The sequence below is a fragment of the Apodemus sylvaticus genome, chromosome 1 (genome assembly GCF_947179515.1).
Source record: "Apodemus sylvaticus chromosome 1, mApoSyl1.1, whole genome shotgun sequence".
NCBI classification, from domain to species: Eukaryota; Metazoa; Chordata; class Mammalia; order Rodentia; family Muridae; genus Apodemus; species Apodemus sylvaticus.
In genome coordinates, this window is record NC_067472.1 from 106,486,147 (window position 1) to 106,500,676 (window position 14,530).

At 52.9% G+C, this 14,530-nt stretch overlaps 1 protein-coding gene across 5 annotated transcripts in view; it reads right to left on the minus strand.

Moving 5' to 3' along the window:
• Gdpd5 (glycerophosphodiester phosphodiesterase domain containing 5) overlaps positions 1-14,530 on the minus strand; it is a 78,528-nt gene that overhangs the window by 8,346 nt on the left and 55,652 nt on the right. For all 5 annotated transcript variants that reach the window (XM_052157780.1, XM_052157778.1, XM_052157777.1 and 2 more), the window contains 7 exons: positions 14,040-14,143; positions 10,414-10,507; positions 9,744-9,803; positions 4,079-4,177; positions 3,737-3,830; positions 3,223-3,368; positions 667-749 (listed from right to left, as the gene is read on the minus strand). In XM_052157780.1, coding sequence (XP_052013740.1) covers positions 667-749; positions 3,223-3,368; positions 3,737-3,830; positions 4,079-4,177; positions 9,744-9,803; positions 10,414-10,507; positions 14,040-14,143 — 680 coding nt within the window. The remainder of the gene's footprint in view (positions 1-666; positions 750-3,222; positions 3,369-3,736; positions 3,831-4,078; positions 4,178-9,743; positions 9,804-10,413; positions 10,508-14,039; positions 14,144-14,530) is intronic.

The window sequence follows — 14,530 nt, forward strand, 5'->3', positions numbered from 1 at the left end:
GTAACCTCACATCCGTGGTGGAGCTGTATATTGTACATCCTGTGGAGTAGTATTTGGTGGCCCTGCCTTCTCTCCTCCTCAGGGGCAACCTCTGATAGGCTGGGATGGGCCAACCCATGGACATTCATGCTAAACACATGTGCTGTATCTATAGGTGGATATGCTGAATCTATAGATGGAAATGTACACATCACTTCCATATGATTTGTTTGTTTGTTTGTTGAGATTTCCCTGTGTAGCCTTGGCTGTCCTGGAACTTGGTTTGTAAACAAGCCTGGCCTCGAACTCACAGAGATCTGCCTGCCCCGTCTCCAGAGTGCTGGGATTAAAGACAACGCCACCACTGCCTGGCTCCTTCTTTCTAGCAGTCATTGTATTGCTCTGCACCTTGCCTGCTTCACTTAGCACTCTGCCTGGCAGGGACTCACAGATGGCGTTTTCTTTCCAGTGTGTCTGTGGCAGCGCTCTAGGTCCCTGTCCCTAAACCCTGCCCAAAGAGAGTCTGTTCTCTGGAGTCTAAAGGGTGCCTGACCTGTTGTGGACCATCCAAGCCTTCATCCCCTACTCCTATCACCAAGGCAGGGGCAGGAGGTTTTATGAGGAGACCCAGATGCAGAGGTAGGGCGGGGGTAGGGAGGGCCCACTACCCTTCTTGGTCATGCCAACCTGATGGTGACATCAGCTTGCAGTCCATACAGCTTCTGCTCCAGTGCCTTCCGGAAGGACATCAGCGTGTGTTCTGGGGCCAGCTGGAGAGGACAGATTGGTGAGGGTGGGGCTAGGGTCCAGTTGATGGACCCTTCCCCAGCCAGTGGGAGGGAGGTCCCCTCTGCTGGGAGGTCTGCCTCTCATTCTGGCTCCTTTGTGGAGTTGCTATGGGAACCTGGGCACCCACACATCTGCTTCAAGGTTCCATTATTTTCATTTGTTGGTATGTATATCTCATGGAGGTTTGGTGGGGGGAGGGACGGGCAGTGTGCTGAGTATGCACTTGTATGAATGCCTGACACAGCGACACAGCGAGGACTTAGCAAATAATAACTCTGACCATATTGTCCTTGCTGTATTATAGGCAGTGAACAAGATTCTGGACGCAAATGGCTTTTCCCACAGGCCTATTGGCCTGCAGTAACCGTGGGCACAGACTGAGTGCCTGGTCCATTCTGGCTTAGTCTCAGAACCAAGTCTGGGTGGAGATTCTGGAGGGCTAAGGAGAGAGGATGGGGTTGCTGTGGTGTGATGACTTTCTTCATCTAGACAGCAATGGTAATATTTTCCCCATCGCTACACTGGTACATGGACTATAAGTTTGCAACCCTATAGCAGATCATCACCCAGAAGGTTGGTTCCAGCCATTGCACTGCAAGACCCTGCCTTGCAACCCTGGGTGAATCCTCCCTCCTAAGGACCCACCTCCTCTTCAGACCTTTGGGGATGTGTGATCACTGTTCTCTGCAGGTATTTAGTTGGACAGTAAGCTTCGAGTCTCATTAGGTCCCATGCAGAGTAAACTGCCATACCTCTTCCTACCACTAGAGGTCAGCACCAAACCAAAGATTGGATTAGACCTGGCAACTCAAAAGGCGGGCAATAAATCATTTGAGAAGCCATCAGGAACACACACTCGGTGACCCTGGACACAGTCATTCACAGTGACACAAAAAGAACATTGGCTGCCCCCAAAAACCGGCACTAAAATGGCTGCAAGATGGCTTAGTAGGTAAAGATTCTTACTACCAAATCTGACAACCTGAGTTTAATCCCCAGGACTGCTCGGAAGGAGGGAACTGACACCTGCAGATTGTCCGCTCATGTCCACACATGTCCTGAGGCATAAGTTGCTCAATGCCACATTTTTTTAAACTTTCTTTTAAAGTTGACCTTACAGAAGTAAAGAACAGAGAGTGGGAGGGGGAGGCTGGGTACCAGGTAGGACTGAAGGGCAGAGCAGGCGAACAGGTTCTAGCATTCTACAGTAGCAGGGTGGCTGTGGTAAATGACAACTTCCTGTGTATTTTGAAACCGGCAGGGGAGAAGATTCTGGATGTTCCTTACATAATGAAACGGTGTGTGAGGTGACGGGCGAATTACTCTGGTGTGAGAATAATGCATTGTACCATTGAGAACAACGCCGTGACCTGCAAATACACACTGCTATCCCGTGTCAGGTTAAAAACCAAACAGGCATAAAATGAACACCATGACCAGGCACGGTGGTACACATCTGTAACCATAACGCTCAGGAGGGGACGGATGGTTTGTGACTTCTAAGCTATTCTGGGCTGCACACTGAGACCCTGTCTCACGAGCAGGCCAGTGCAGGATGGAGCTGCCAAACGCACAGCTTGAGAGGCCGTCTGAGAGAGCTTCGTCAATAGACAAATAACATGAAGGAGACTGGGGGCGGGGGGGGGGGGCTGTCACAAATGAAAAGGCGCTCGGGAGACAACATGTGTCAAGCAGATGGACTGCAAGATGCCATTTGGATCACGATTTTAAAAGTCTGCACCACAGAAAGATATTTTGTGAAACAAAGGAAAAATAACTATGATATTAGGTCATATTAAATAATTGCTAATTTAGGGCCCGAAGAAATGGCTCTGGCTGCTCTTCCAGAAAACCTGGGTTTGAGTCCCAGCACCCACTTGGCAGCTCACACCGTCTGTAATTTCACCTGGTCCCAGGGGATCTGACACTCTTCTGGCTTCCATGGTGTCAGACAAAGCACCCATACACATAAAAGTGAAAAGAAATACTTTTAAACATTGTCAGTGTGGTATTACAATTATCATTATGTACATGTGTGTGTGTGTGTGTGTATGTGTGTGTGTGTGTGTGTGTGAGCATGCACACACACACCTCAGTGCACACGCAGAACATCCTCTCCTTTATCTTTATGGGGGCTGCAGGGATTAGACTCAGTGTGCTAGGCTTTTACGGCAAGCGCTTTTCCGTGCAGAGCCATCTCCCCAGCCTGCTGTTTGCTTTTGAGTCCTTATGTTTTGGGCATGGTGGCACACGCCTGGAACCCTGGCACTCAGGAGGCAGAGGCAGGAAGGCTGGCAGTCATCTAAACCCCAGCTTGTCCCAAGCAGATCAAACCAAGCCAGGAAGTCCTTCCGTGCTGGCAGCCATCTGCTCCCACAGACGTGACATTCATCCCCGCAGGCTCCTCTCCTGCAAGGCTGTCGCCCCGTTCTGCCATGGGGGGGGGGTGCTTACCATGGGAGCCCCTCGGTGGCCGATGAGGGCAGGCTTGGGGCCCAGGTCCTTTTTCTCCATGATGCAGGGGGAGGAGATGGTGAGAGGGATCAGGTAGAAGGTGAAGACCACGGCGAAGAAGGTACAAAGAATGGTAAGCTGAGAGGCTGCAGACACGGGCAGTGGGAGCATCGCGTGAGCCACCGTGTAGCTCTCGCCAGGCCCAACCGTGCCTAGCCAGCCAGACTGGAGTCAGAACTTGGTGTTCTGTGGAGTGGCCTTTGCCCTGACAGGAAGTGAAGCCCACCTACACCTTATGCCCACATGTCCACGAAGACACAGGAACCCAGAGCAAAACTCCGGAGCATTCTTGGGTAGCATCTGTGAGCGGCCTGGGGCCGGGCCCCTATTGCTGAGCACAAGGGCCCCACCTCACACCCAGACCACCCAGGTAGAGTCCCAGTGGGGACAGTCTAAGCTGGCCTTGGTGTTCACGGAGGTCAACATGCATGGGCCCTCTCTAGGGTGTACTCACAGGACCGCTCTGCACGGGCGAACTGTCCGGCGACGATCCAGGAGAGTGCGGTGATGGCCACCAGGGCCCCTATATGCAGGAATGGTGCTGTGCCCTGGTGTGAAGAGAGGCAGGAGGGACCAGGGACTCAAAGGCAGGTCCATACCCCCAGGTCACAGCATGCTCCTGACCAGCTCTACCCACAAAACAGGCAATCCTGTCTCCATCTGCCAGCTGAGGAGACTGGGAAGCCTGCTGTGCAGTCCCCTCCCTGCTCCTCTCTGAGCCTCGGTGTGGAGAAACAGGAGTGATAAAAGCTCAGCTCAGGACCAAGGGTCCCTGTCCCTAGCCTGCCTCACTCACCTGCAGGGAGATCAGCAGCACCGCCCACTCTTCCTCCCATAGCTGGGCCACTGCGGACATGGCCACCACCGTGGAGGCCAGGATGACCACCAGGCCCATCTGGAGAGGAAAGTACCAGGCAGGGTCAGGGCAAGATGAGGGGAACCTCTGTCTGGGAGAGCAGGGAGGGGGGGGTAGGGGAGGGGGAGGGGAAAGGGAGGGGTAGGGAAAGGAGGGCTGGGGGAGGGGGAAGGAAAGGAGAGGGGAGGGTCTAGGAGGAGGAAGCCGCGAACACAGGCGGGCAGTGGCAGTGCAGCGCCTTTAATCCCAGCACTTGGGAGGCAGAGGCAGGTGGCTCTCTGTGAGTTCAAGGCCAGCCTGGTCTACATAGTGAGTTCCAGGACAGCCAGAGAACAACAACCCTGTGTCAGAACAAAAGCAAAAACCAAAAAAGATGAGGAGGAAGAGGAGGGGGGAAGGGAGAGGAGGAGGAGGATGGGGAGGAGCACACAGAGCAGGAAGAGGAGGGAAGGCGAGAGCCTAGAATGAGCTGAAGGCAGTGTGGACAGTGACAGTGGCAGGCCGGCCAGAGGCACAGGCAGGAAAGGCAGGCAGATCCCAGGAAAGAGACGCGGAGAAAGAGAAGGGAAGATGGCGACAAGATGAGGGGAGACGGGAAAACGCATCGCACAGGAAACCCCAAATTAAGACTAAACTGGGGTTCCCTGCTTCAGTCCTCTCTGGAGTCCTAGAATTCTTCATGGTCTGGGCTCCTCCCTTATTCATAAAGGCCCCTGTCTGTGGCGGAATGAGACAGCAGTGGGTGGGTGGGTGGAGGGGGGACTCTGAGGAGCCCTTTCTGAAGACATCTTATTACAATAGGAGGCCGACAGCGGAAGTCCTTGCAATAAAACTGATTCCCCATAATCCTAATACAATTAAAATTTCATCACAGTTTTACAGTTGCTGCCGTGGTAGCCATCACGCCGGTAGCATTACTGAAATGTTCAGGAAGGGACGCTTCCCCACGGTGCCGTTCAGCCACAGGAATAGCACATGCTCGCAACATTGTAACCCTTCCCAAACCAACCCGGGAGGATCCACCGTAGACCTGGGGTAGACCTGAACTTTAGCCTTGGCATTTCTGTCCTGGGCTATGACTCATGATGGCAAGGGAGGAACCCACTCATTCACTAGCTCACTCACTCATTCATTCACTCACTCATTCATTCATTCATTCATTCATTCATTTTTTGCCCGTGTGCTGAGACCCAAGGAGAGTTGGAGTCCAGCCTTGTAGATTGGTTAGCCTCTTGGCAGATGCCTGGGGTCCCTACACTAGAGTCATGCCCCTGGGTGCACTGGAGGAGGGTAACACCTTCAGGGACCAGCTCTGAGCAGGGATACAGGGATGATGAATACCTTCCGGGGAGGGGTTTGAGACATGAATGAGAACGTGCATGCAAGGGGCTTTGTACAGTGGCTGCCACCAAAAGGAAACGAATATTAGGTGCGAGTGTTGCCATTTTGAATAATTATAACTAAAGGGGGTAACCGAGAGGAAAGGACATGTTGCATTCAACAAGTCCTCGATAAATGCTGCTTAATGCTATTATGACAAACATGGCGTCTGGCACACTGGGAGTTCTCAAGTGTGCCTCTTTCTCTCTCTCTCTTTCTCTCACTCTCTCTGACAGGATTTCTCTGTGTAGCCTGGCTGTCCTGAGATTGCTCTGTAGACCAGGCTGGCCTCTAACTCAGAGATCCACCTGATTCTTCTTCCCAAGTGCTAGGAGTAAAGGCGTGCACCACCACAGCAGGTCAAATGTGCCTTTTTAGAGTGCAGTTGGAAAGACAGAAGCTAGAGCCAGAAAGAACTGTCATGCGCACCAGCAGCCTGAGAACAGGCTGAAACACGTCAGTGCTGGTGAAGTGTCCGTGGGGCCCAGCAGGCCCCAGTCCAGCTCAGCCACACTTCCTGTGGCCAGGCAGTCCTTCTGGGCTTCAGGCTGGGTGGTGGACAGAACCCTCCTGGGTACAAGCCTTGAACTCCAGCTGCTGCCCCCTGGGGTGGGGGTGGGGCTAGGAGCACAGCACAAGGGCAGGGCAGAGTGCTGACAGCACAGCATCCCTCTGAAGAGGCATTTGAGGTGGCTCTGGGCATAAAAGCCATCACACAGAGAGGCCTTCCACTTGCCACGAAGCAGCTCCTTGAGGTGCTCCGACTTTCCCTGCCTCCCAGGCCCTCACAGGCCAGAGCCCAGGGCCACAGTGCGCACCTCCTGCCCATCCCCAAGCCTTTCTGCCCTCCCCTCCTTGGGACTCAGGGGAACCAGAGACTCTAAACACAGACCAGGATTAAAATGTCCCATAAAACTAACATCTTCAAAGCAATATGACCCTGGCATAAGACCAGAGGCTTTCTGAAAGCACTTCAGAAAGAGATCTGAAGGCATGAAAGGGAGAGTAAGGGAATCTCCGGTGTGGAGGGGAGACAGCTGGGCACAATGGGAAGCATCTTCAGTGAGCTTGGGAAGATCACACCAGGCCCCAAAATAACTTCCAAAAGATTGAGGACCATTTAAATGTCAAAAAAGCCATGCTATACAATTATCAAATGATATCCTAAAACAAATCTCCATATCATCTTGGAATGGGAAGGACCCTTCTAAGTCTGATCCAAACCCAAAGGCCATTAAAGGAAATGGTAGATTCAAGGGTTGTTTGTTTATGCCCCTGCCCCCAATACAGTGTTTCTCTGTGTATCCTTGGCTATCCTGAACCTCATTTGTAGACCAGGCTGGCCTCAAACACATAGAGATCTGCCTGCCTCTGCCTCCTGAGTGCTGGCGTTAAAGGAGTGCATACTATGCCCAACCAGATTTAAGTATATATATTTTTTTAGAATTAAAAAAAAAATCCCCTATGGCACAAATGCAATAAACAAAGTCAAAAGATGAAGGACAAACTGGGCAAAATTATCTACAGTTCATCAACCAAAGGGTCAACGTCCCAAATCTACAAAGAACTCCCGAAAATTAAAAAGCAGGCCACAGCAAAAGGACAGAAGACACAAAGAAAAAACCCTGGTGACTTGGGTCTGTGAAAACTGAGCAGTGGGGAAACTGAGGCTGGGAGTACTTAGGGGGCCTCTGACCTCCCGGGCAGCTCTTTCCAACAGGTTCAGCTTCCACCAGAGGGCACGGCGATCCTGCTGGCACAACCACACACTGCCCAGGGAGCACGGGTTGGCGCCATGTGCGGAGGGCATTTGTCAAGATCAAGAGTATGAACATATGCCTTCTTGTTGGGCATGGTGGCACAGGTCTGAAATGTATGCTCTCAGGAGGCTGAGGCAGGGGGATGACGAATTTAGAAAAAATTGAGAGTAGTGATGTATACCTTTGATCCCAGTTTTGGGAGGCAGAGACAGATGGATCTCTGAATTCAAGGCCATCGTGTTCTATAGAGTGAGTTCTAAGAGGCTAGGCACTGAGACCCTACCTCAAAACAACAATAAAAGAAGAGAACAAGGAAAATACACAATGTTCTTTTCTCCTGGATCACAGCTACGCTGCCCCACAAAAGACTAAAAACTAGTGCAGGCTAAGGGAGCTGGGCTGATGACTCAATGAGGGGGCATCCATCGATGGCCGTGGCCTTGATGTGTCCAAGAAGGCGCTGGCACTTTTTAAAAAGGAAGGCATAGGTGAGCTAACTGTGGGCGTACAAAGAGAGGGAGAGGGCTGGAGAGACTGCTCAGCAGTTATGAGCACCGCCGCCCCTGCAGGGGTCCTCACAACTGTCTGCAATGCCAGTGCCAGAGAACCTTACGCCCTCTTCTGGCCTCTGGAGGCATTGCATTCATGTGTTTTGCTTAAATAAATGCAAACAAAACATGCAAATGTTCTGTCCTCATTTGCAAATAAATTTAAAGAGCAGTGAGATGGCATAGCAGGCAAACATGCTTGTCGCCAAGCCTGGTGGTCTGAGCTTGACCTCCAGGACCCACATGGTGGGAGAAAAAACTGACTCCCAAAAGGTGTTTTTTTGGCCTCCACGTATGTGGTGTGGTATACACACACACACACACACATACACACAAGTAATTAACATAAAAAGGGAGTGTATGCAGGAAAAAGTTCATCGAGTATGATTTTTTTTAATGCCTGAATTTTTGGTCACATAAAAAATGAATTAAGATAAAGCAAGCAGACAGAAATAACCAGGATTCCTTAAATAAATACATCTGTAGAATGTCCAGGCCCTGTTCTACTACTCAGAGCCTGGGAAGCCAGGCCTGGAAACAGATCCAGCTTGGATTGTCTCTGGCTGGCAGGCTTCTGCCTCCGAGACCTCACAGGACAGTGACAGGAAGAGGAGAAGGACCTGGAGCAGGAAGCAGGGGAGCTGAGGGACCCCCCAGTCTGGCTGGCTCTGTAGAACTCCAGGCTTCTCCCTTAGGATCAAGCATGTGTGACCTGACCTGCTGAGAGCCAGGCACAGCCCTGGGAGGTGACCACAGCATGTGTGCCCGGTCCCCTGCTGCCAGCTGGTTTCTTCTTTCAAGTGTCAGCAATGCAACTGAGAGAAGAAAGCTCCTCCTGGAGGGGGCTGAGGAGGCCCCAGAGCAGTCCTCAGTATGGAGTCAGCAGGGACTGTTCTCTTCATCCCTGCAAGACTTCAGCCACCTAGGCCTGGCTCCCAAGGTGGCCCCCTCCCGCTCCACACACCTAACTCAAGTTCACCTCTCCCTCTTTCTGTCTCCCTGCTAGCTGGGTCAGTGTCACGGATCCTGTTTGCTTCCAGACATTTCTGCCTCTTCTTAGATAATGTGCCTACTCCTAGCCATGCTGTGGGGAAAGAGATGACTCTGTCCCACCCCACCGCCACACCCCCTGGAGCTCCTGAAAGGAGATGGCTCTCTCGGCCAGAACTGCCCCAGTCCTATGGCATTGATCGAGCATAGCAGGTATCAATGACCTGTAGTCAGCATAGGTGTGCATCTGTGTGTGTGTGTGTGTGTGTGTGAAAGAGAGAGAGTGAAAGAGAGAGATAGAGATACAAGACACATACAGACACACACACACATACACACACAGAGAGAGAGAGAGAGAGAGAGGGAGAGAGATGAAGTTTTGGACCAGTCTGGAATGAACACTTGGACAGAGTGCCAGGTTAGTCTTCAAGGATCACCAAATTAGAGTGGGTTGGGACCAGGCACCCGGTGGAAATCGATAACGCAAATGTTGTAAAATGCATCTGGGAGGGGAGGCTGCCGGGGCTGAGGAGAAAGCCCTCCCTTGGGACATAGGCTGCAGAGAGAGGGTTCAAAGACAGGGACAGGGCTCAAAGAGAAAGAACAAGTGAGGACAGAGGACCAGAGCGAGAGGTTAAGGAAAGGTGGGCATGCCAAGGGTGGGAATGACATCATCGCCCAGAGCGGAAGCTGAGGTGACTGTTCTACGGAGGTAGCAGAGAGTGACAGGACCAGACCGGGACAGTCTGGGCCATCTCAGGCACCACCACCAGCACTCAGTAAAGACAGTGGTGCAAACCGGGCAGGGTGGTGCCTGGCCGGTAAGAGTTCAGTGGAATAGCAGAGCAGTTACAGAGGTGCGTGGGGTGCGTGGGAACCACCCAGGCTACTCACTGTCGCCTCCCCCACGGAGCAGCCTTCCATTACCTTGTGTATCCAGTGCAGGTTCATCTGCTGCCCCACAGCGATGTGACATAGTGCCAGGACCTGAAGAGAGGCCCAGGGGGACAGTCAAGCCACGTGCGCCTGGAAAGCTTGCCAGCTCTGCAGACACCCTGCTCCACACTCCTGCCCTTGGTCTGACCCTAGGCAGGCAACACACCCTCCCCACAGGCCCCAGGAATGCCCAGCCCAGCCCAGCCCCGTCCAGGCCTGGCTTCCTTCCAGATTACTCCAGGCCTCAAGCCTCCTCCTCTGGGAATCTCCCTGTGAAAGGTCCCTGGGTTCAGCGGCATGAAAACCATTCAACTTAACGCTTCGGTCTGTTGGGAGATCTCCAGACCCCAGGATTCTGAAGCAGATATGAGCCCTGTCTCCACGGGACTCGCAGGACTGAGTGTATTCAACCTGAGTCTCTAGGCAGCTCAAGCAGTTCCTGGGAGATGTCTGTGGTGGATGCTGAAAGCCAGAATGGCTCCTCTGGCCTGGAGGGCGGGGGCTTCCAGAGGGACAGCCAAAGGAGACTAGAAAAATGAGTCCTCCTCCTCCTCCTCCCAAGCAACCTTCAAGGGTCCCGGTAGAACCATATCCCTATCCCCCACAGACCACAGAGCATGCTCCTGGGAGCATGAGCCCAAGGGAGCCCCTCCACCCATACCAGGAGGCCTGCGATGTATGTGAAAGCAGCAGCTGTGGTCACCAGGATGGGCACGGACCAGTCGCTCCAGTAGCCCATGCGGTTGTAGAGGTACCTGGTGGGAGAAGGGCAGAAGTCAAACCTCCTCCGAGCCACTGCCCAGCCAAAGATCTAGGGCAGTCTCAGCTCTCAGGAAGCTGCGTGGGAAACCACGAAGAGGCCCTTCCCATTCTCTGTCAGCAGTGTTTCCTTTATTGACCGTCATGCCTTCTTCTGGTGGGCACTCAGAAAGCAAGAAGCAGAAGAGCCCAGAGTCACCATCCTGAAGGCCATTACACTTCCTTCCCATTGGCCCCTGCACGACACCTTTATGCATGTGTGAACAGCAGATCTGGGGTCACCACCCCAGGGCTGTTCCACATGCTCGACACCCTCAGAAGCATGGCCAGCATAGCTCTGAGGGAGGACCACACTCTTGGATCTAATCCCCACACTGCCTCTTGCTGGCTCATGGGCCCTGTGAAGGTGACAGACATTACAGACTGCCTCTTGCTGGCTCATGGGCCCTGTGGAGGTGACAGACATTACAGACTGCCTCTAGCTGGCTCATGGGCCCTGTGGAGGTGACAGACATTACAGATCCCATGATGCCCCTGACCGTGCCATTCATTCATCTCAGGTTCAATGGCAAAACGTGAAAATGCGGAGCCTTAGAAGTGAAGCTCTGTACCACTCCAGCCACTCACCTGTAGGATGAAGATAGTAGAACGCCCCTCATAGGGCTTCAGGGAGTGCAGGGAGGGAGGCCCATGACAAGGACATAACAAACTCTTCCTAACACAAGCATTCCCTGAGATCAGTAAAAATGCTGAGAAAATGTGATTTTTTTTTTAAAGCAGCACGTGATCTTCTTGCATTCATGTGCCGTATATAGCTGGCTTCCCATTAATGGAACTTAATAGCTTGCAATGATTCACTGTGTAAGCTAACAGAGATGGGAAAATGGCCACATCTCTTTGCATTTCTATTTCCTTGGTTGTGTTGTTATAAACAGAATGACTGGGCAGAGGGAGCAAACTTCTCACGGGTCCTGGAGGCTGCCCTCCCCAGAAAGACGACTCCCTCTCACACAACCTCCTTGAGTTAGTGGGGAAAGAGAGGCTCGAAAGGTGCCTTCACTCACTTGACGTATTACAGAGTGTGAGCCGGTGCCAGGACACTAAGGGGCAGCCTGCTTGGAGCTGGGAGGAGATATCAGGAAGACGCCATGAGGCATCCGCCTCCCTGTCCCTTCCCAGGGTCTTACTCTGAGCTTGTAGGGAGCCTGATACTCGGAAGGCCACAGGAAGGCTCGCCTTATTATACAGCTTGGGAAACCGAGGCCCAAAGAAGGCAGGGGATTGGCCCTGGAGCTACTCTGAAAAGATCTTCTGGTCCCACTGGCCACATTGGGCAGGGACACTTCCCAGACAAACACACAGTAGCCTACCAGGTGCATTCAACCTGCAGCCCATGGGCCGCACCTGTCTGGTTTTTTTTTTGTTTGTTTGTTTTTGTTTTTTTCGAGACAGGGTTTCTCTGTGTAGTCCTGGCTGTCCTGGAACTCACTGTGTAGTCCAGGTTGGCCTCAAACTCAGAAATCTGCCTGCTCTGCCTCCCAAGTGCTGGAATTAAAGGCGTGTGCCACCACCACCCGGCTCGCACCTGTTAACTCTCCTAAAACATCATCTGAGTTTTGTTTGGGTGCTTTTATGATTTTGTTTGCAATCCCAGTGTACTCTCCAGCGTGAGCTCTGCAGATGAAATGTTGTCTCAATGGCAAATGGTTGGGTGCTCCCAGGTCCCATGCGGCTCTCGGTCTGTCCCCATTCAGGGCCCACTCCTGGATCTTGATTACGTCCTCTCGTGTGTGTGTGTGTGTGTGTGTGTGTGTGTGTGTGTGTGTGTGTGTGTGTGCCTGCATCCAAGGCAGGGTGGACACTCACCTGTTTCCCCAGTGACAGGGAGCTATCAGGGTCAGATGTCTGTCTCCACCACTGATCCATCATTAACTTGCCGTGTGATCTCACGAAGGTCCTTTTACGCCCTCTGAGCCCTTATTTCCCCAGACTGCCCTTGACATGTTCCTGACACTGACTTGGCTGTATGACCATGGGCGAGTGTCTCTCCTTGAACCCCAGTTTGTCCATATGTCACAGGGTATTTGCAGCTGTCTAGGAGTTGCCGTTGGGGGCCAGCAAGCAATGTTCTCACGCATCCATAATACTACCTGTGCTTTAGACACAACGATGCATGACTGACCTGTGATATGTAATAGAGACCAGGGCCCAGCTCCGGCACTCGCGTGGGCCTGGCTCATCTTGCTGGGCTACAGGGCAGATGGGGGCAGCAGTGTGACTTTTATCGTGTTCATGAATGACAGTAGTCCAATGTGGTGCTACGCAGAGTGGAGCAGTTCATACTGTCAACCTGACAGAATCTAAAATCACCGAGGAGGTAAGCCCATGAGGGAGCTTCTGGATCGTGTTAAATGGGGTGGGGAGACCCACCCTGAATGTCGGTGGCTCTATCCCATGGACTGAGGTCCCAGACTGACTACAAAAGAGGAGGCAAGATGAGCCCCAGCGTTCATCTCCACCACACATGTAAGCAGCTGCCTCGAGCTGTCTCCATGATGGGACCCAAAATAAGCCCTTCCTTTCTGAAGTTGCTCACATCCAGTATTTTGTCACGGCAATGGGAAAGTATGTAACGTGCAGGTAGGTGGACAGCAGACTCCATGTCCCTTTAATAGAGCCCCAGGATCATAGCAGAATCCTTGAACACAGTCCACCATATGCTGTGAGTCAGAGGCTCCCCCTGCTGGAGTCTTAGCCTCCCAGGAAGCAGCTCTGTGTCCTGCCCTCCCTACCCCCATCTTGTCCCATTAAGGACCTGATGAGGCTGGAATTTCCTACCTCCAGAAATCCAGAGCATTCCAGAGGCTTGCTCCCTAGCACCGACCCCCAACACCGGATAGTTTCCAAACTCTGGAGAGTCAGTGGAGGACCTCTCCAGAGCACACAGGGTCTTCCTCCCTGTACAGGCCTTTCTCTGGTCAACAAAAGCTGACTATGGAGGATGTGAGGGAGGGCCCTGCCCTTAGACCTGAAGTACCCCTAAAGGAGGCGCAGCTGAATTAGACAGCGACAGCTGCTTGCTGTGCCAGGCCAGTCACAATGAGCCAGGAAGCCTAGGCTAGGGGCCACCTCTTCTGCCCAGGCCTTGGTCTTTCTGAGCCTTGGAGCTCTTGTCTACAAAGGGTGCTAGTGGCCTTCCACCTCAGGCTGAAGCTGCCCTGCCTTCTGCTCCTGCTCTTCACAGCCTGGACCTACAGAGGATTACTGTGTCTCCTTATAAACTTCAGGGGATCTGAGATCCAGTTCAGACTGGTTTCCATGTCTCCTCCTCTAGAAAGCCTTCCTGAAATCTCAGGGCCACAGAGCTCTCCCTGTCTTGCCAGACTGTGACAGGACTTTCACTGGAGGCAGGTAGACAGGAGCAAGCCTCCCAGTATGGGCCTTGCTCAAGGCCACAGGGTAGACCGCTCAGGGCCTAGCTGGGTAGGAGGCTCCACCCTGAGCCCCGGGGCTGCCCCCTGGACTCACCAGTTGAACTCATCGTAGTCGTTGTGGACTCCCCACCAGAAGTAGAGCCAGGTGAGCGTGAGGCTGAAGGTGCAGACCAGGAGCAGGAACCACAGGCGTTCCCACTGCAAGAGCAGAGCACAGGGCGGTGTCACATCGGGCTGCTCTCCTAGGGCAGGGGACTTCCTGCCCTCCCTTCCCGAAGCCTCAACTGCCAGAAGCTGAGGTTCAGAGGACCAAACCTGTCCAGTGTCAGAGAGTCAGGTTACAAGAGAGTGGACAGCCAGGAGCAGGGCTGGGGGTCTAGGAGGGAGCTGCAGCCTGAGGTCTCTCCGCTGCATCTGGAGGGCTGCCCACTGTGTCTTAGCCCCTTGGCTGGAGCTGCTCCCTAAAATCCTCTCAGTTGCCTGCAGCCCAGGCCAGTCTTGAACTCCTGATGTACCTGAAAATGGCCTTGAACTTCTGGTTCCCCTGACCTCCACTTCTCCGCGCTGGGATTATAGGCATGTACC